This window comes from Falco naumanni, chromosome 4 (assembly GCF_017639655.2).
Source record: "Falco naumanni isolate bFalNau1 chromosome 4, bFalNau1.pat, whole genome shotgun sequence".
NCBI classification, from domain to species: domain Eukaryota; kingdom Metazoa; phylum Chordata; class Aves; order Falconiformes; family Falconidae; genus Falco; species Falco naumanni.
In genome coordinates, this window is record NC_054057.1 from 44,956,401 (window position 1) to 44,978,203 (window position 21,803).

Sequence of the window (21,803 nt, forward strand, 5' to 3'; positions counted from 1 at the left end):
AGTATTATTTGTTGAGTATGGTACGTACAGTGAGTCTGTAATCTATAATATCAGTAATTATTTATGTGCTTTTTGTCAAGCAACTCTAATTCTGAACATAATTTTATGTGGAAACATAAAGTAACTACATCTATACAATGTTGTCCTCAGTTTAAAGATGAAAAAAAAACCCCACACTAAGATAATAAATGTAATATCCTACTTTTTATTTACAGTTGGTAAATTTTGAGTAAAACACATGTTAATTAAAACGCATTTCACCAGCTACTTATAAAATTAAGCACTATTTTGTCGGATGTTGGTAGAAACAGGAAATTTGGAGTGATATCTACTGCTACAGCTGTTTGCAGTCTTATATAACACCAGATGTGAGGTTGATGTAACTGCATTTTGTCCTCTCCTGTGAATTGCAAGCGATCAAACAGGCAAAAACATAATGACAGGATGATTGGACAAGTTTAGCACAAAGGGAATTGTTCAAGACATTCATAAATCACTGCAAAACCACACACAGAGTGAAGGAAAATTTATTGTAACATCACAGATAAGCAAACCCATTTATATCTACAATGTATTTCAAATACACGTATATTAATTGTAGAAAATGTCTTTGACATACTTAACTGATAGTCTTTTAAAAGATGTAATACTAAAAGATATAGAAAATACCTTAACTGATAGTCTTTTGAAAGATGTAATACTAAAAGATACACAAAACTAGGGGTTTTATAAAACCTAGGCATGACAAACCAATAATGTAAGAACAAGCATAACTTTCCACAGATTTATTTTTGTTATTAGGTTATCCTCATATAAATGAGCTCTGCTACGACATACGGATGCTAGAAGGAGTAATCGTGTATTTAAACGTAGCTGTATTGCAAAACAAGTGTGTTGGTAAAAGCTGCTAAAGCATCAGCCATACTTTGCTTTTTCTGTTGCTAGAGCCAACCTGCGAATGTTTGCTATGCAACCAGCTGCTGCCTCCTGCAGAGTTTCATCTGTAGAGCCTACCATAGCCAGTAGGAGCTAGCAAAAATACAAAAGAGAAACAGAAAGCGAAATGTGTGCTATTATTTAAATAATATTCAAATCACATCTAGAACAATTGCATGAATTAGCCACACACATAATACTAAAAATCATATTAACAAGTGTATATGTAAACTTCTATATGTAACTTTTGCATACTTATACGTACTAAGATACCCATAGAACACAATGCTTTGTATTTTATCATATTTGTACCTTTGAACAGGTATTTTGATGATATTTTCATGTCTGATTTTCTGTTTGCTGTATCATGCCTGCCTATTGGTTGTGACTTGGATTTTTTTCTTGTAAGTAATGCTTCACTTGAAATCATGGCTTTCCTCCCAAGGTATACTAGTATATTTGTACATGCTCAAGATTTTTAATAAACAAAGCCATGCATTTTTTTTTGGCCTTGATCATGAAACAGGATCCATATGAATGGACCCTTGTGTCCCATTGACTGCAGTAGGTTTCTTTATTGTCACAGCAATCTACTCATGTTAAACTGCTTGAGGTATACAGATCTGGGCATATCAGTCTTGCATGTAAAAGTAAAAAACATAAGCTCAAGGAAGGTGCCAAACTTTTGGAGCTGGTTCAGCTTTTCAGTCATGTGGAGTAGTTCCTTTACACTGGAAGCTGTTCAGTTTTTTTCACTGAAAATTCCCTTGAGGTAAGGTACTGTTCAACACAAATATGCCGTAAGACAGGCCTTGATGATAAAACATTTTTACGTATCAGAAAACCATTAATAATGGTTTTGGATCTCACTTCTTCAGTGTGTTGCAAGTCAGTGATGCAACTGCAAATGCAATGTATGCTGGAAAACTGAATTCTTGCTTAGCTTAAATCAGCTCCATGCAACCCCCAGATTTCTGAAAATCTGCCAAGCTTAATGTGCACTCAGGTATTTTGAAGCTCAGACAGCTCTAATTAAAACCTGTATTTTCAGTCTGCAATACTTAGGATTCTGTGTTCACCCAAACAATGTTGAGTCAAACCACAGAGAAATCTGTTATCACTCAACTCCGGTGCATATTTTTCATACAGCTAAAATATTACACAAAATTATGAACTGCTAAATATAAAAGCATAAATTGAATGCAGACATCAAATTCGTATGCTACCTTTTTCTAACCTTCTAGCAATCGTGAGGTATGGGCCACAGCTGCACACATATGGCATTTGCTTAGAGAGATCAAAGCATTTTATACTTGAGGAAGTATTTGTGTTAGACAAATATACAAAACAAGCATCTTGCCAGTCACCTTTCACCCTTTGACCCCTGCATATAACTTGCAAGAGTGCCTGTGAGAGGCCTGAATTGTGTCAAAAAGAGCATTATGCAAATTAGGCATCGATGATAAACTTTTTAGCAGTTCTTCTTCCTCAAATTTCCATTACTGCAATCAGATGTCTATGTACAAGTAGCTAGATAAGAATTCTATGAACACTCCTGAAAGGATATGCCAGAGTTAAAATGACATGAGAAGAAACAATATGAGAAAACTTTATCTTCTTTTACTGTATTTGCATGCAAAAGCTGGGCCAGGGTCAGCAACCAGAGGAGTCAGTGGAAGTTTCACCACCGACTTCAACTGGAAGCAAGACCAAAGACTACACCTCTGTGTAACGATAAAGCTGCTCTACAAAGCACAAAGGCCAGAACGCAAGTCTTATCAGATGCCTAAAGTTTTTTCTTTTTTAAGAAATATTGCTAGATGAAAATCTTTCTTCCCCACTATTTTCCACCAGCTGATTTCTCATCAGCTTAAAGCGTTTCTTTAGGTGCCTCACAACTTTCTTGTATAACTTACAGAAGAAAACTGGTATAAATCCTTCATATCCCTGACTCAAAACCAAAAATATGTATGAACATACCATTCATATGGTGGTTTTGGTAAAGCCATAAGTTTCAAATTTGGGGGCAAGGAAACTATATGTCTTATGTGATTATTCACTGCATCTGCACAGACCTAATGCAAGGCTTTTTCAGTGTACTAAGCATGGAACTCAAACTTTCATAATAATTTCAGCGTAAGGCTTGTTATCAATGCCTAAGGGCGGAAGTTCATCACAAAGAAATGTTTTGGAGATACATTATTTAGTAGAAATATAGCAAAAAGCAAAAATAGGCCTTTGCCTTTAATATAGGACTCTATTTATTTAGGTTATTTATTTCTTCTTTTAGCAACCACTTCTTTCTAGGCTCCGAAGACTTAGGAAAATAGGTATTCTTCTGTCACTTTCCATGGAGAGCTTAATATAAAGACATGACAATGGCTGTAGCGGTGGGTCTGTTCTCTTTGTTACAGGTGCATTTTGGAAAATCAGGCATCTAAGAACAGCATACTACATGACACTGGTTCAAAGTACCCGAACAGATGACTAAAGAATTAGCGGTACTAATGCAACCAATGCAACCAGCAATTTTTATAAAGGTATCAGATACTGATTTTTTTTCCTTCTGGGTTCAGGGGAGCAAGGATCAGTTGCTCTCTAATTTATTCTTCTAAATCACTTGCCAGTGGTAACATCTGTAAGAACCGCCCTGTCATACAAAATCCTGTACTACACTTGGTCTCAGGATTTTCACAATACGACTTCAAAGAAATATTCTTGGAAACACAGTCCAATACAGTAGCTGCCTCTAAGGACTCTAAGGACTGAGGATATACAGCAGCATTTGCCAGTTAACCTACTCCTTTTGTGCTAACAGGAAGACAGCTGAAGAGATTACTGAAAACACAAAATATTTCAATATAAGTAGGTAATTCCATATTTAGGAATATAACTGAAGATTTTGATGTAAATTCTGCCTTAAATGAAAATAAATTTTATTCTTTTTGTATATACCAAGAAAGTTATAATTCTTTCACTTCCTGACGGCCACTCCTTATCCCTTCATGGGTTCAGTTCAATTTACTGGCAATTTGGGTTGTCCGTTTCAGCTATGGATTCACAGATAGTATACACAGACTACACCCACATATTAGATATATTTGACAAATCCAAGAAATCTTCTTTTATTCGAGTGCACCAGTGCCATATAACATGTCCTTTTCCTTGATGCAATGCCCTTGAACTTCATGTATCCCTTCCCTTTACTGTTCAGGTATTGTTTTCTGACACATGTAAATGTTAACAGATGTGAGAAGCAGTAAAAAAGTGTGTGGTATAAATGCTTCTTTCTGGCACATAAGAGGCACTTTCCATAGACAGAGAAAACATTTGCAGCCCTACGTAGCCTTCATTTTCTGTTGGCAGGTATCTATATTCTAAGGCAGGAGTCCAAATTTTTTTGCACAGTTAGCACGTCATACTAGCAAATAAGCACAAATACAAGCTGTTTGGAGAACGTACAGAGCATATGTAGCATTTCTAGTTTCCAAAAGCAAGAGCAATGCACAGCCAAATCATTTAAATATTAGAACAATTAAGACTTTGTTATTACTATCTCAGCTTTAAAATAGCACAGAATTGTGATACTATATTAGGATTGCACAATCATAGAATAATTCAGAATGGAAGGGCTCTCAGGAGTTCTCTAGTCCAATGTCATGCTCAAAGCAGAGTCAGGTATGACATTAGACTGGACTGCTGCGTTTTATTCAGCCTGATCTTGAAAACCTCCAAGGATGGAGATGGCACAACCTCTCTGGGCAACCTATTACAGTGTTTGACTGTCCTCGTAGAGACAAAGGTTTTCTCTGCATTCAGTTACTTGTTTCAGTTTATGCCTGTTGTCTGTCATCCTCTTGCCCTGCATGACTGCGAAAAGCCTAGCTCCATCTTTTTGATGACTGACCTCCTTGTAGGTACTGGAAGGCTGCTGTTGAGTCTGCTTGAAGCTCTCTATTCTCCAGGTTGAAAAAGCCCTATTTCCTTAGTTTCTCCTCATAGGTCAAGTGTTCCAGCTCTTGATCATCCTGGTGGTCCTCTGCTGAACCTATTATGGTTTACCCATAACAGTACTCTAGGTGTGGTCTAATGAGTACTAAGGGGAACAATCACTTCTCTTAATCTGCTGGGTGTGCTCCTGCTCATACAGCCCAGTATGCATTCAGGACACATTTCTGGCTAATGTTCTGCTTGCCGTCTACCAAAATCTCCATACCCTTTTCAGTAAAGCTGTTCCTCAGCCAGTCAGTCCCTAGCTTGTATCACTGCAAGGGCAAGTGGAAGTGCAAGTCCTTCTCAGATGCAGATTTTGCATTTGTCCTTGCTGAATTTCACAATGTTTCTGTTGGCCCGCTCCAGCCCTGCCTAGGTATCTCTGAATGGCAGCTCTTCCCTTCACGGTAGCAAAAACAGCCCCCCTGCCCCAACTTGCAATTTGGCATCATTGCAAACCCTGTGAGTAAGCAGTCCATTGCCTTCCCCAGGTCACTGAGAAACAAGTTAAATGGGACAGGTCCCAAAAGAGCGAGCCCTTCAGCACTGCCCTTCTCACCAGCCTCCAGGCAGCCTACAACCCATGAACTATACCCTCTGAGCTGGATCACACAGCCAGTTTTAATCCATTTGGTTGTTCACACATCTGGACTGTTACACACTGTAACCTGGACAGAAGTATGCTGTGGGAAGCAACTGCTGCAAACCTTGCTAAAGCCAAGGTAAATGACATCCATGGCTCTCCTCTCATCTACAAAGTTAGACACATAAAGGGCAATCAGGTTTACCTCTGGCAAACCTAAATTGACTGTTCCCAGCCATTTTCTCCTTCTTGTGCCCAGAAAAGCATTCCAAGAGGACTCCCTCTGCAATTTCCACAGAGATCAATGTGAGGCTGACCAATTTATAGTGCCCCAGACTGTGATGAGGAATTTTCTCTGAAGACATGCTTTGCTAACTCCTATTGTTGAGTCTTACACTCTCTGGCATACCAAAGATGCAACAAAAATGCCCTTGTTCCTCAGGGCAGTAGTAAGAGGTAAGGAAATAAGCCATAATGCTTGCATAGTCATGCATCATGAATGAAGCTACCTTCCACGGTCTGAAAGCATTTCCTTCCACATAGTATCTTTACCATGACAAAATAACCAATTCAAAATGGGTTATTTCAAACATACTCAAATGAAATGCTAGGAAACAAAGTAGAAAGAAGAGTAGGGCTTGAAAGATTCAGTGAAGTTTTCTGAACATACAATTGCTGGTACCTTACCATAAGATGTTTACTATTTCTTTAGAACACAAGGTAACACAAGCATCAATGTAAGAACTTGCAGAAGCGTCATTTCAAAATGGGTATGGATCCCTGGATGAGCAAGATAGTAACAAACCTGGGCTAGTAATTCCCTTTTCTATGAAGATGTCTTTCTAGAATTTCTCATTTCTGTAAAAGAAGTAGCACAAGGGGATTTGAAAGCAGAAAAAGTGTAGACAAGTTCTGTACCAATAAACCCTAAATCTGACAAAATCTCAGATGGTAGCGATGCTCTGTGTACTGGTTACAATGATTTGGAAGTACTCACTTTCCTTTAGTCACAGTCATTGCAGCTTCCAGACTCAGAGGGTGGAAGCAGTAAACATAGGAAGTGTTTTCAGAAAGAATATAATTTTGAATGTATTAATCTTTAAATAAGGGGTTAGTCATGTGATGTGTCTACAACAAGTTTTCCAAAACAGTGGAAAGTGTAGAACAATGCTGCTGGAAAGAGCAGAGATCAGCCTATTCAACACTCTGGAGTCCTGTGAACATGAAAGCAAAAAAATGAATAAAGAGTAACTATAAAAAATATTTAATGCCTTTATATTTCTGGCTTCTTTAGATTTTCTGCCCTGTAAAACAGGTTTTATTGGGTTTTTTCTAATCAGAAGGAAATATGGACAAACTCCTCCAACAAGATTCGTATCTGTATTGGGAAGCTAGTCAGAGTTCACATAGAGCTTAAAATTCCTGGAACTAAAGACATTTACTTCAATACAACATCTTGTAGATTGACATAGTATTTCCAGTTGGTGGTAGGACTTGCTGTTTTTAAAAATTTGTATTTAGTATCTGACTTGTTTTACATGCAGCATTTCCTAAAGGATGTTAATTTTCTAGCACTGTGATCTTCTAATTGCGTAACACTTCTTTTCCAAAAAAGACATTTTTCACATGCTTTTTATAAATCTAACCTAAAAGAAAAAAATACTTTAAATAAAAGCATATGGTGGAAGCTTATCCAAGAAAGTATCAGCCTAGATCCAGCCAGCATTATCTAACTTTCAACACCATATTGCACACTGGAAAATATTAAAGCACCTAGTTTGGGTGTTATGTTACACATATTCCTATGAAAATACTTCTCATAAAATTAAATTATAAATAATAAAACATACTCCACAATCAAAGCATAATGAAGGTTAAGCTAAGTCACCGCTTCTAAACTAAAATTCAGGCCAATTTCCCTATTTCCTTTTTCAGCTGAGTGAAACGGTAAGACATGTACCATGCACAGCCTCCTAAGAAGATGCTTGTTTAAGTTCTGGAGTGTTTTCTGTTAATTTTGTTTTTCTCAGGTGGCACAAAGAGAATAGATTTCAGATGTAAAGTCCTGCACGGCAGGGAACACTCTGAGCTAGCAGACGTACAAAATCCAGTACCAAGAAATTCCAGTAAAGGCAAAAGATGGGCAGGGCAGACACCCACTGTGCCGATTCCTTCTTGTATAAAGTTTCTCTGGGACTAAAGTCAGAGCAACCCCTGGTGCAGCCTAGTTCACTCACTCTGAACATAAAGAGGTGGGAACCTGAAGTGTTCTGGCTGGGGTGGGAAAAATCCTAGGAAGCTTGCACCTGGCTTCCTTTCCTCTCTTATTTGTCTTTCCTCTTGCCTCGCCCATGAAACACATCTCCCTCCTGGCAGCCATGGAAAAAGGATCATAACCTTTTGGAGTCACTCAAGGGTAGCTGGGGGGATGATGTGGTCCAAAGGACGCAGCTTGGGCTATGGTACAACTGAATGTGGTGGTCAGCAGGCTAGCCAGGAGCTGTCTCTTCTTTCTCACCTTTCCCTTCCTCTCTCAAAAAACCAGTGAAAGAGTACAGGGGTAAGCAAACCTGGACAGTTTCTGCAAACAGGTGCTGGACACATCAGGATGAGAACAAACTTGTCTGAAGTTTGTGCTGCACTTTCAGGTATTAAACCATCTCACCTGTCTCAGGATTCAGTACTGGTGACTTGTCCTTAGCAAGTCATTATTTTTGACTACGCGACTGTCTGTGACAAAACAGCTGTTTGTAAGCTACTTCCCACAAACCGCTGGGAAACAAGGGAGAAAGAAGAATAGGGCTCAACAGATTCAGTGAAGTATCCTGAACATATAATTACTGGTGCCTTACCATGAGTTGTTTACTATTTCTTTAAAACACAGCTTCAGTGAACTTCAACTGAATTTACACCATGACAGATTTGAAGCTTAAAACCCTTCCAGGTACAGCTTCATTTTCTTGGTTTTTGGTACCTGCTCTCTGTCCCTTTTTGTCTGTTTTGTTTAGTCACCTCCTTTATTAGAACTAAACTGAAAGGTATTTGGCACAAGGACTGTATTTCTCCAACACATTTGAATTATGCCTACTACAATGGGGACAGCACTCTTGAAAATAAATACTCCTGAGAAGATAAATAAAACATAAAATAAAAACATAGTTCTCATACTCTCCAATAAGGTTAAACGTTGCATTGCATTACTTTGGAGAAATACATAATCTGAATGCCTAAATGGAATTACAGTATGGTGCTCACACATACTTGCAAGTTTTTATATATCTACAACATATGTATAAACTCTACAGCTCTCTCTCCACCTCACATGTATTAATTGTCTATTTCTTATAATCATAAAAATACTTAGAGAAGGATGCCCCTCTACGTGCGAAGATATAATAAATGGGTGGAGAACTCTGAATATCAGTGACAAGGACAAAATGAACAAAATGCTAAATGGTGAAATAGTTTAAAAACTGTAAACTTGCAGGACACTTTAAAATGCACTAAGTTTAAAGATTTACCCATCTCAAGTTGTTACTTATAGGACTTCAGTGGGATAATTCCAACAATTTCAGATGTAAATCTAACTAAATATAAACACACCATGCAAAGTTAATGTAGCTAAATAAAACCAGTATATAGAAATGATTTCTAATCTTTGTTTAAAAGGTGTGATTATATGTAACCAACTGGAGTCCTTAAAGGCGGACAGCTTGAATCTACATTGAGCTGTAAGATGTTCGGTACAATATTAAGAAAGAATTCAATCATCATGAACATTCCAATGTACAAAAAGTCTTACGGGATATGAAATTCATCCCACAAAAAGCAATAGGCAGATCTGATAATCCAGAAGTGATGAAGCCCAGGGTCTTACAGCATATTTTTATTTGAACCGATTTCACTATATTATTTTTATTTCATTGTAGTTTTCAAAAGAAGATTAACATATAAAAGGCTTTTAGTGGGATAGAGAGAATAAAGAACTTTTTTGTAATCTCAATAGAGTGACAGTTTAACAAAGCTTTTTTCAATTCACTGGAAATTAATTTTATTAAGATTTAAACAGGACCCTGCTTGGTTTGTACATGTAATGGACCTTCAAAACAGTAAACTTACGTCATGGATGTTTCTTTCCTTTCATACTTTAGTTTGGCTTAGTAACGTGTTGGGGACTATCCTCCCCTTACATTGCTGCCAGCCTAATCAGTCTTTCCTCTCTGTATTTCCTGCTTCTTTTCCATACTTGCCTGCTTTCTCACACTTTGCTTTCTTTTTCATTTTACAGGACCATGACTTTTAGCTTGCCTTTCCTTCCCAAATATTACTGAGGAGGTAGTATAGGAACATGAGAAAGAACTGTTAATTCGGTTTTAGTTTTCCAAATTTGTTTACTATCAATATGAACACTTAACATTTTTTCTTTCTGTCTATCTCTAGTGGTCATATGAAGATTACTCAAAAGCTAAGAAAGGACAGTTGCAAATAACCTATCAGCAGCAAGTCAGAGGAAAAAAAAAAAAAAAAGAGGCTTAAGTTGTCCATTAACCCTCACATATTGGAGGGTTCTGGCTGACTTCTCAGAAATACCCTGAAAACATTCTGCATTGTGTTCCTCTGGTTTGTGTGATATTCCTGAATTGCACTATAACTAGTCTGGCTTTGAAGACAACATTGAACTGCAGCAAAGAGACACCACAGTTTCCACACTAGTGACAAATTTTGCAATGTTTATCTTGAGTTTATCTCAGTTTATATGCTGAAAACAGGGTATAAAATCTGACTATAAAAGTATTTTAAAAGCATGTTAGATCTACTGGTATGCATGAACTGACTTCAAACTCTCTTCTGTATCCAATTTCAAGTACTGATTTTGATCTCTAAAGTTAATATAGCTTTAGGTCCAATGGTCTAAGTGTCTGTCTCCCTGCCTATATTCATTCATTATAATCAAAACCAGTGGGGTGCTTTTGCTAGTAAACCTTACATATCAAAGTCTGGGGATAAACCCAGGATGTTCTCACTGTAGATCCATAAAATAGCATTTATTTCAAATAACGAGCCAAGGTATTTTGAAGCTTTTTTTTGTGGCACACAAGAAGACAGATCTATAATCTCATGTTTTTAGATGTGTGGGTGGCAACAGTGCATACATTTACATAAACTGGAAGATGAGTGGTAATTTCAACTTATAGTCTGGTTTTAGACTAGTAAATGTACTAGAAAATTTACAATTAGAAAATGGCATAAATAAATGCATAAATGGTATGAACACTGTTCAGCTTTACTCATACAAATAAGGAATTCTGAATATCATCAAACAAGAAATGATCTGGGGCTGTCCATGGGCAAAGGTCTTTGTATAGTCCTAGTCTATAGTATACCTGGTATAGATATGATTCATTCATATCTAGAGATTAAAATGTGTAATATCAGAGAATTAAATGTACAAAAGCAATGATGAATGCAGAGTAGAAGTTACTTTTCAAGATTGGCAAACTGCTTTTTGTTATTAGAGACAAATATAAAGAATACATTATTTTATACTGAGGAGTCAACTTCCTATGATCACCCCAAATTTCTGAGTCACTTGAGCATTTCTTTATGAACAGAGTTTGGTGCAGTCATCATAAAATGTATTTACTAGTACTGGAAATTTGTGTGCAAAACCAAGAAGTCTAAAGTCTGTGTTGTGGAAAAACATTACCATGCACACTTTTTGTGACAGATAAAGGCTTTGGGGTTTTTTGGTGATTAAAAGATAAGGGGTGGCTTGAATTAGCACTCCTTTCAGGTCACATTCAACCAAAGTATTTGTAATTTACGTATAGTTCTCTAGAGTGGTGTACTGGGTTTGCATGGCAAGGTTTTGGTAGCGGGGGGCTACAGGGGTGGCTTCTGTGAGAAGCTGCTAGAAGCTTCCCCCAAGTCCAATGACCCAATGCCAGCCGGCTCCAAGATGGACCTGCTGCTGGCCAAGGCTGAGCCCATCACAGCGATGGTGGTAGCACCTCTGGGATAGCGTATCTAAGAAGGGGGGAAAAATCTGCACAACAAAATTGCAGCCAGAGAGAGGAGTGAGAACATGTGAGAGCAAGAGCTCTGCAGACACCAGGTCAGCACAGGAGGAGGCAGGAGCAGCTCCAGGTGCCGGAGCAGATTCCCCGGCAGCCCCTGGTGAAGCCCACGGTGAGGCAGCTGTGCCCTCAGCCAGGGAGGTTCATGGTGGGGCAGATCCCCACCTGCAGCCCATGGAGGACCCCACGCCAGAGCAGGGGATGCCTGAAGGAGGCTGTGACCCCGTGGGAAGCCTGTGCTGGAGCCGCCTCCTGGCAGGACCTGGGGACCCACAGAGAGAGAAGCCCACGCTGGAGCAGGTTTGCTGGCAGGGCTTGTGACCCCATAGGCTCCTGAGGAACTGCACCCTGTGGAAAAGACCCACACTGAAGCAGTTCACAAAGAACTGCAGCCCACAGGAAGGACTCATGTTGGAGAAGTTTGTGCAGAACTGTCCCCATAGGAGGGACTCCAGGCTGGAGCAGGGGAAGAGTGTGCAGAGCCCTCCCCCTGAGGAGGAAGGAGCAGCAGAGACATGAGATGAATTGACTGCAAACCCCATTCCTGTCCCCCTGCACCATTCATGTGGAGAAGGTAAAGAATATGGGAGTAAAGTTGAGCCCGGGAAGAAGGGAGGGGCGGGGGAATGGTGTTTTCAGGTTTTGGGTTTATTTCTTATTATCCTACTCTGATTTGATTGGCAATAAATTAATTTCCCAAAGTTGAGTCTGTTTTGCTCATGACGGTAACTGCTGAGTGGCCTCCCTGTCCTTACCTTGACCCACGAGCTTTTCATTGTGTTTTCTCTCCCCTGCCCAGTTGAGGAGGGGGGGTGACAGAGCGGCTTGGGTGGGCAGCTGCTGTCCAGCCAAGGTCAACCCATCGTGAGTGAAGTCAGGTATTTTTTTAAAAAAGCAAAACAACTCCCCAAAACCACTCAAGGTACTCAGTCTGGCCACAAACTGCTTGAGTGGCTGCTGGATTTTGGAAGCTTTCTGAGATCAGAGATTTTTAAAGACACTTTGCAGCCTGCAAGCAAGCAATAATACCTGCCTGCCTGCCTAACTTGTGTATGTCAGCAAGGAAATACTAGAGCCCTTGATCTGCTTCCTTCCCTCTCTAAAGATGTAGCTATCAAGTAGAGAATGAAAACTTAACTAATAGAAGTTAAATTTAAAACCTTCTTCTGATTAGAGCAAAGGTCTATTCCTCCACTTTTTTATTAAGTAATTGCTCAACTTTAATTCCAAGCTTCAAATTTTGGGGATGTTTTTCACTTATTCGTTTGATTGGGCTTTTTTAGTTTTATAAAAAGAAAATTATAGTTGTGCTTCAGTAAGTGGAGGTTGTAGCACATGTATAAAAGCTCTGCTAAAGCTGGTTAAAGCATGCGGGGGAAGATGTGAAAATTAATTTCCTAAAACCATGCAACTCTATGCTTTAACATAGAAAGAAAAAATTCATGTGGGCCTTCTAACTGAATGCTACTACTGCAAAAGGTAAAAAGAATCACGATTAATATTCTCAATTCAGTATGGGGGTTACTTGGCATCTCAGGTAGGATGCAGTGGTTGGAAAGGCTGGTTAACTAGCTTCTAAAATACTACTTCACAACACGAATGCTAGCACAAGAACATTAACAGCATGCTGGACATTCTTGGGTGAGTAAACTTGGGGCATACTGCCATCTAATCATAACAATATGTGGAAGCCGTTGTAAGACGAAGCACTACTCCTGCATGGGGAATGTACTCTCTTTTTCATCAGTTCCCAACTCAAAGAGGCTATTTTTTCATGAAAACAGTGTCTCATGTGTTTGAATCATGATAAAATTAAGGAATTTAACATCCTTTCCCAAACAGGAGCATCTTTATGCAGAATACTGGCATGTGTCAAAGAGTGGTTTCTCAAAATACAATTCCCTTGTATGCATTTGTGATGTTGAATAATTAAACAAAGTATCAGCTTCCACCCCCACTTCCCAGGAAGTCAACACAAAATTAAAGATAAATAACTCTTACGTTTAACCTCAAATTTTATATGAATTCTTGGATTATGAAAAGAAAAGCAGAAGGATTACAGAAACAGTCTGATCAACAAGAAGCAAACCCAAGATCAAAGTCAGGGCTTCAGGGTATCCCTAGCTGTATGGTGCATTGATAACTTTTCTGTCCAAATTGTTTGTGAGGACTTTATTGCCTCGCCCAAATATATGGACATCTTTTCAGTTCTAACAGATAGTTATTGTAATTCCCTTTGCATATGCTGCATGTGTAGTGTGCAATACTATCCAGTGTAGTAAATCCAGTGCTTTCATGAAAGGTAAAAACTTTGCACTGAGCTGGGATGTACTTGCACAGGAGATCTGACCTCCATGGCTCCGCACTGTGAATCACAGTTCGCAACTGGCTCTTGTCTCTACTGCCATGAAGCACTTTATTGTCAGCAAAGTTTGCAAACTTACCATTCACCACCTGTCCCATTATCATTTATGAAATACTGAATAGCAAAATCCCCTGGCTGCAAAACTTGATCCTAATTCCTACACTTGGATTCCTCATTTTTAATGAATTATTTATCCTTTCTAGGACTTTGCCTTCTCATCATACAGCAGTTTAACTTCTGTAAGAGTTTTTGGTAAGAGTGCTGTTGAAAAAATCCAAACATGGTCAATTCCAAATGGCAACAGGATTATTGCACATGAATAGACTATACAACTGATGAAAAAACAAAATTATTTGAGAAGCAAAAGACTAATAAAATATTCTCTATACAGTGAATGTCCAGCAAATCCAGTACAAAAGTATGACAGGCCTTCTTTGGACACATACACACTCTATTAGCCTCTCCAATGCTCCAATGCCTCTGGAGTTCAGCTATTATCTCTCTTTGGAATTCTGCAAAGGAGTTAATCCAGTCTAATGACTGTTGGATTTGTGCAGATTTCACAGATACAATGTACAGAGATAAAAGCAGCAAATAACCTGGATTCATCCCACATACCTGTGGTCAAGGTAGACAGTCGCAAAACTAGTGAACAACAGTACTCCAGAGGGCAATTCTGATTTTAGGTATTCTAAATACTTTCTGGAGATTTCTAACCTTTCTATAATGCCACAAAACCCTAAATTACACTTCTTAGCCTGAGTTCAGTATCTGGAAGGAACCGTCATACATGTATGGGAGTATGGAAGCACCTTTATGAGCGCCTGCATTCTTAGTTCTACATCATGGAGAGGTTTCTTTATTAAATTTCAACACAAATGCAGTGAATAGACTCGATACAACCTACAGTCACTTTCTATGTAGCTTTCCAGTTTCCTCAGATCCAAAGATAACACATAATTTGCGTGTAGCAGACTCCTTTGGTAATTAAGCAGTGTTATTGGCTAACATTTTCTTACTTTAACATTAGTATTTTCTGCAAAAATTCCAGAGATTAAACATTATCATAAACTGTGGCAAGAGACCCTGCACTGATTAGGAGCTGGTAAATATGGCCAATTATCATCCTTGGAGATAAATGCAAAATTAAATAAAGCAAAATATCCAATAAAATGAAATTGTATGGACTTTCACTCATAGTCTAGGAGAATACACATTCTACCTTTTGCATACAATTGATTATTATATAATCATAACTGCATCAGCAATGCATAACGTGACCCTGCCCTCACTCAAGTCAGGAGAGAATTCTCATCAGCCTCATGCTGCCTGGCAACCTTGTCAGGTCTTTAGATTTTATGCCAAAGTACAGAACACTGACTAGGAACATGAATACTAGAGCCCATCCCATAATCTATAGTTTGCAAGTAGACTTTTCCTTAGCATCTTTACCTTGAAAGTAACAGCAATAAGATGTGCCATATTACTTAAAAGATACTGCATAGTTCTCTTTGCAATGCGACATAAAAGAGATTACAATGACCAGGGCTTGGAGCCAATTGGAACCAAGTGATGGATTTACAGGAAGAAAAAAAAAAAGACGTTTTCATAGATGACAACAATGAATGTATAATTCAGTACATTAAGGATTCCTGAGTGACAATTCAGCCTCTATTTACACATACATATACATATGTATACACATGTGTGTGTGTGTATATATATGTGTATATTCTTGGTATTTCTTATGTTCAGCTTCTGTGAATAGCTCCTTACATACAAGGAAACTATTTTTGATGAGCTGAATGCCAAAAATAATCACCTGGCATTCTGCTCTTGTGCATTAAGCCCAGTATCTCTCAATTAAGGAAGTAATTTTTAATACCTGATGATTTAGCTAAGGTATTATTCCATAAATGTAAAAATATTTAAATAATCTTCTTTCTTATTATTGCCAAATTATTAAGAAACATTTCACATAGTCACAAGGATAAGACTGGTGCAGGGAGCTAAACAATTGCAAGAAGCTGCTCTGTGTATTTCTGTGGTTTGGAAATAGTGCCAGGTCGGAAGGAAAAGACATTCTCTGCATTTTCTAAAGCAAGATAAATACAGAAAAGAAATACAGATGAAAGATGGAACTGCTATCTATGGACTCTGCCAGATTCCTTGGCTTTTTGGCACACCTATTGAAGCTGGAAGACTTAACCAGTAGCCATCTTTTCCATTAAAAGCAGCAGTATATATTTTTGGTATAACATACTTTGTTTGTGCATTTTTAAGCTTCAAAAATGTCTATTTCAAATTTTTTTAATGATTCCTTCTGCACAGTTGGCTGCATTTGCACTTATTTGAAGAGGCTCATTTATCACTAAAAGAGCTGCAGGGCACAGCTACTGTTAAACAGCTCCAGCAAACCTACAGCTTAGTGGGACAAGCTTCTTTTTATAAGACTAAAAGATGTTTAAAATGTGCCAAGAGGAGCTTTATGCCAGCCTCTAGGTTTGTTATCCAAACGTTACTAAATTAGAGGTCTCCTGAAGCACAGAGTTTGGGCAACGATAAGCTGATCTGTTTTTTTCCCATCCAGGATCAGCCAGATTTTAACAGAACACTTGCTATGTATCATAAACTTTAGTAATGTGAAATTTTGAAAAATAATCTAAAGTCTGAGGCTTAATCTACACTGAACCAAACTTCATTACCTTTGGCAATGGTGCAAAAGCAAAATGTTTTACAAGTACCCCTATTTTATGAATGGTGAAAATTTGCCTATTACGAAGGTAAAGGCTTACTGGTTTCTGTTTCCTGGAGCTGAAACTGTAAGGAAAATGTTCACACCTGGCAGTCGCTAACACAATAGAAATTGCAGTGCTGCAACACTGACAATTTTCATTAATCCTTCTGAAATAAAACAAAATACGCCAGTATTGGACTTAGTTTATGGAACCTCTTATATCTGAAATTTTAAAGTGTGGTGAGATCAGTACCTCTGTGGGTGAAGGGACTGGGCATACCTTCTGTAGACAACAGACCTGCAGAAATTTTGCCATCTAGTGCCCTCTTTCTTGATGTCCAAGAATTGTAACAACTAATTTATAAAAACTAACAGGCAACAGCTTGGAGTATGTGCCAAACGTGCTGTATGTCTAGCCTGAACAGTGGAGCCTGAATAGAGCCAACCATGACAGTTAAAAAGTGAGTTCTTCTAAGCTTAAAATTAAAATACAAATATGGAAATATGCAAATACATGCTATTGTACCCTGATAATATTACTGCATAGATATTATACGAAATATTTTGGATTGATTTATGAAGACCTTACCTTAAACCTTGCTTAATAATTTAAAAATCTACACTCTGTATTCAATGTTCTCACCAAAGGTCCCCCCAAAAAACCAACCAACCCCACAGCCAAATGCTCCGAAAGAAGTAGGCACCAATGCTTTTGCATTTCATTTTCTAAACTTCAGAGATATATGGTTTGTGGAAAAAAGTTGTTTATAGAATGTTTTCAGTAGAAATTTCTAGTAATTGTCCTCCATATTTTGTAATTCACATTTATTAATTTCACAAAGTTGGTCTTAGGAAAGCCTTTTCACATAAAATCGTTAGCCAAAATTTCTGGTAGGGATTTATGACTTTAGCAAACAATGATCAATATTCTAGAAGCTCTGCACAATAAAATACACAAAATGTATTTTTTAATGCAATTATAACAAGTGTAAAAGAACTCTCCAAATATTAAATCTAAATTTCACAATAACTTTCATAAATCATGGCTAAACCAACTGGTTTTATATCTTAGATTATTACAAGGGAATGGAAGAGCCTACGTGTGATTAACCTTTCCACTACTAAGAACAGAACTCAGAAAGCACAAATACCTCTTATAAATTCATCATAGAATTCAGAAAATAAATTATAGCTATTACATCTTCTTAGGAAAAAAAATTAACAAACTGAAAAAACCCTCATGCAGCTCTTGAGGCTATAATCTGATGAGAAAACAGGAATAAATTCGATGGATTAATTTTATATATATATATTAAAATATATTAATATACAAATCAAGACCCATTCTTAGGAGTATGAGTCTCTGCTTTGCCTGCCCTATGTACCAAGCACTTGAAATTAGCTTTCCAGCATCCCTGGTGGAGTTCCTATAACTACAAAAACTGATATTCTAGAAGGCATCTATTAATACTTTCTAATATTAAGAAAACAGAGCATTTCCATGTTGTGCATATAATTCAATAAACTAGCCCACAGAGTAAAGCTAAAGATCAGTTCTATGCACTGGTAGGTTGGATAGACATTTTCAATACTAAATAATGTCAGAACATGAATGGAAAGTCTTATCTTCTGCATATCAGCTATGTATTGTAATCATTAAGTTAATGGTTCCTTTAGCCCAAAAATAATTAGTTCTGCATATACAATGGAAAAAGAATGGGAGAAAATGGACTTGTTCATAGTGCCACACAGCAGTACTATCTTTAAACAAATAAAAGCAGCTCAGAACAATGCAGAGTTCAACAAAGGCTAATTTACTCTGACTTCATGTAGGCTTCAGCATAGACACACACATGCAAAAAATTGCCAACAGCACTAGTTCTGATTCCCACACGGCAGAAGTGCCTTAATGTCTGGGTGACCGGCTACTATCCAGTGGTCCTTGGTTTTTTCAAAAAGCTTCCAGTCAGTATTTGGCATTTATGTTTTACTTACGGTAACTGAGTTGCAGCTATGAATTAGCATTTGGTTTGCTTGAACTATCAAATATGATCAGTAAAAATATTTTTATATATTTTTTCCTATCACCCCATTGCTATCTGTTTGTTCACCTCCACCTTGTTGTGCACTACATTTAAACTGACTAAGGTCTTCTTCTGTAGGTATACACCACTCCCTAGCAAAAAGAACTACTTATCAATGATCAATGGCTTTAAGTATCACCACAGTACATAGAAATAAATGAATAAATAGAAAAATTAATACCTTTACTTATTATTATTTAATTAGTTCAGAATTCAGGCACAAGTCTTAAGTCAAAATATCAGGTGATCCTCATATGAGATACTGGAAATGACCTCACTGGAAAGATTTCCCTACATATTTTAGAATATTCATGTACCATCCGATCAGGTACTTGCAAATGTAGAATTTCATTGGCAAGTAGAACAGGCGGCTTTTAGCTTCACAATCAAAGCCTCTGCTATTCCTTTCACAGACCTTGATTTATTTGTGTCTACATAATTCAAAAGTATTTACCACTTTCTCAGCCAGCGGACTCCTTCAGTTTTCTAATGAATCATATCTGTGCCAAACCTGGAATCCTCCACTGTGGAAGGGCAATATTTTGCTTTAAGAGTCAGTGTGTTGGTCTCGTAAAATTTTCCTCTCTAAAACAACAAAATGCTTGAATACATTTTGTCAGTTTTTAAGTTGTGAATTGTTCTTTAAAAAATGAGACCTAATTGATCTGACATTTATAAAGTATATTGACAACAATTAAAATCTGATACAATCTCCTGAAAAAAAAAAATCAATTTAAACCACAAGATCTAAACTCACTGGTGATTTCCATTAACAGTATTACCTAATTTTTACTCCTGTGCATGAGGGCCAAGATTAGAGCATGCAGAGGTCTAACCTGGGGAACAATTTCCAAAAAGATATGGAAATCAGAGTAGAAAACTGGCTGATTATGAGCTTCAAGGGCAATACGATGGACAAACAAAAGTAATGAAACTCTCTGATGCTCAGAGCTTACATCGAAACAGGGAAGTTATTTCACCTGTTTTAAGTATTCAGGCAGATATTAATGGAATACTGAATTCTGTTTTGAAGTATTTGAAATTCAGTCCAAAAGGGAAGGTCAAAAATAAAAAATTCAGAACTAACACCCAAATATAATTCAAGAATTAAACAGACATAAATTCCATCAGAGATTACACTTGCTTAGCTAATTAAAAAGATGACAATGTGACAAGTAATTTGATCTTAGTAAGAATGTATATAAGAACAGAAGTTATGTAAGGCTTCTCAGTTTACCAGGCAACAGTACCATCTATGTAACTGCATAAGATAAAGTTAGACAAACCTTAGGCTACAAATAAGGTGCAAATGTTTTTATGGGGAAGGTATTTAACTACTGGAACAAATTATGATGGCATTAGTGGATTTTCCATCGCTGGAATTTTTTAAGTAAAGAGTCAGTGTTTTCCTAAAAGATATACTCTATTCCAAACAGAAATAAATTGAAGCAACATCTCTGGTTTGTATGAGCAAGGCTAGTCAGACTAGATCACTAAACGATCCCTTCTAGTATTATAATGTATGTACCTATGATTATTTAACATGAGAACAGTGTCCAGTTTACTGGACTATAATCTTATTTAGGCTTTTTAAATATTGGCACATTACTTTTCTTCCAGTCCTGCAACTTCCCCTGTACCGCAAGCTTGTTGAAAATCAACATTCAGGAGGATATTAATTTAAATTCAGCTGTCTGAAAGCTAGCTATTTAGTCTGAGCTCGTCACCTGGGTCCTTTCTATATTAAGTGGAGAAAACTAGGCACTTTATGAGTCTGTTCCTTAGAGATATCTTGGACATCTATTTTCAGGTAGGACAAGTCTGCAGGTGCCTCCCTCTCTTTCCATTGACTACAGAACACATCTTGGTTTAGACTACTTTAAATTCCATACCTAAATGGCCAAAGCCAGATGAAAAGATTCCAACCTTAATATTCCAAAGAGCTTTTCCAAAATCCCCGGATTCAAGTTAGTTAGATCCACTAATTTAAAACATCTGGCTTTATTAGATCACGTTCAAAGTGTGCTTCAGTTACTGCTGAACCATCATAGTATATAAATGCATCTCATCTGTATTTTTGTAGGAAAAGAATACATTTTTAAATAGCTTTTCCTGATTGCACTATTATTCAGAATTCTGCCATTCCTCTCTAATAATGAACTGGACTGTATATTCATTTAAACAAGTTCTCCACTGACTTGGGATGGGATTCACCCCATTAAACACAGATACATTGTAGATGTGCAGATCTGGCCTTTGAACCTGCACTCCCATTATAGCCAAAGGAGACCAGAAAACACGGCCAATAGAGGCTGAGGTGCGTTATCTTTGCACAAATGTCCAAATTATGAATGATGAAACACAGTAAAGAATCTATTCCTCTTCCTTGACACTTACAAGAATTTGGGTGACTATAACAGATTGGCACGTCCACAATGTAAACATTTAAAGTTGAATGATGACTTTGATGATTTTTTTTTTTCTTCCATAGCCTGATTCTGGGTACTTATTTTCCCTTGTTCTTACTTTTTTTCATTACTTTAATAATCTCCTCAGAGGTCTTATTAAGCCCCATAATAAAAGACTCGTCTCAACTCTGTAGCCATGAAGCCATTCAAACTTCCTAAGCCGTCTTTGCACAGAAACAGTAATGATATTCCACGAAACCAAATCCTTTATATCATTTAAAAAGTCAGAAATCAACTTCCACAATAGATCAACTTTTAACTTTCTTCATTTGCAAAGTAAGAATGACCAGGAATAATCAGTCACATGTTTTTCACTTGTATACACTCTGAATCTTTCGTAAGATCTCTAGCCTTTTAGAAGACATTATGAGCAGTTTCATAAATGCCTATGCACACCACCATCCCCACTCATTTCAGAAGCATATCCCAACCTACAGCTTGCCAACATAACCAAGAAAAAGCATGTCTGTAACATAGAGAAGCATCGTGTTAGTTTGACATGGCAACATGGTTTCTAGGACAATTACTTAAGTATTCTCTCAGGATCTTCAGATGACTTG

At 37.5% G+C, this 21,803-nt stretch overlaps 1 protein-coding gene across 1 annotated transcript in view; it reads right to left on the bottom strand.

The window, feature by feature from the left end:
* Positions 1-267: 267 nt before the first annotated feature.
* Positions 268-21,803, bottom strand: part of ODAD2 (outer dynein arm docking complex subunit 2) — an 86,744-nt gene continuing 65,208 nt past the window's right edge. The window contains exon 20 of the mRNA XM_040593786.1: positions 268-1,029. Within this exon, the coding sequence (XP_040449720.1) occupies positions 916-1,029 (114 nt within the window). The 3' untranslated portion in view covers positions 268-915. The remainder of the gene's footprint in view (positions 1,030-21,803) is intronic.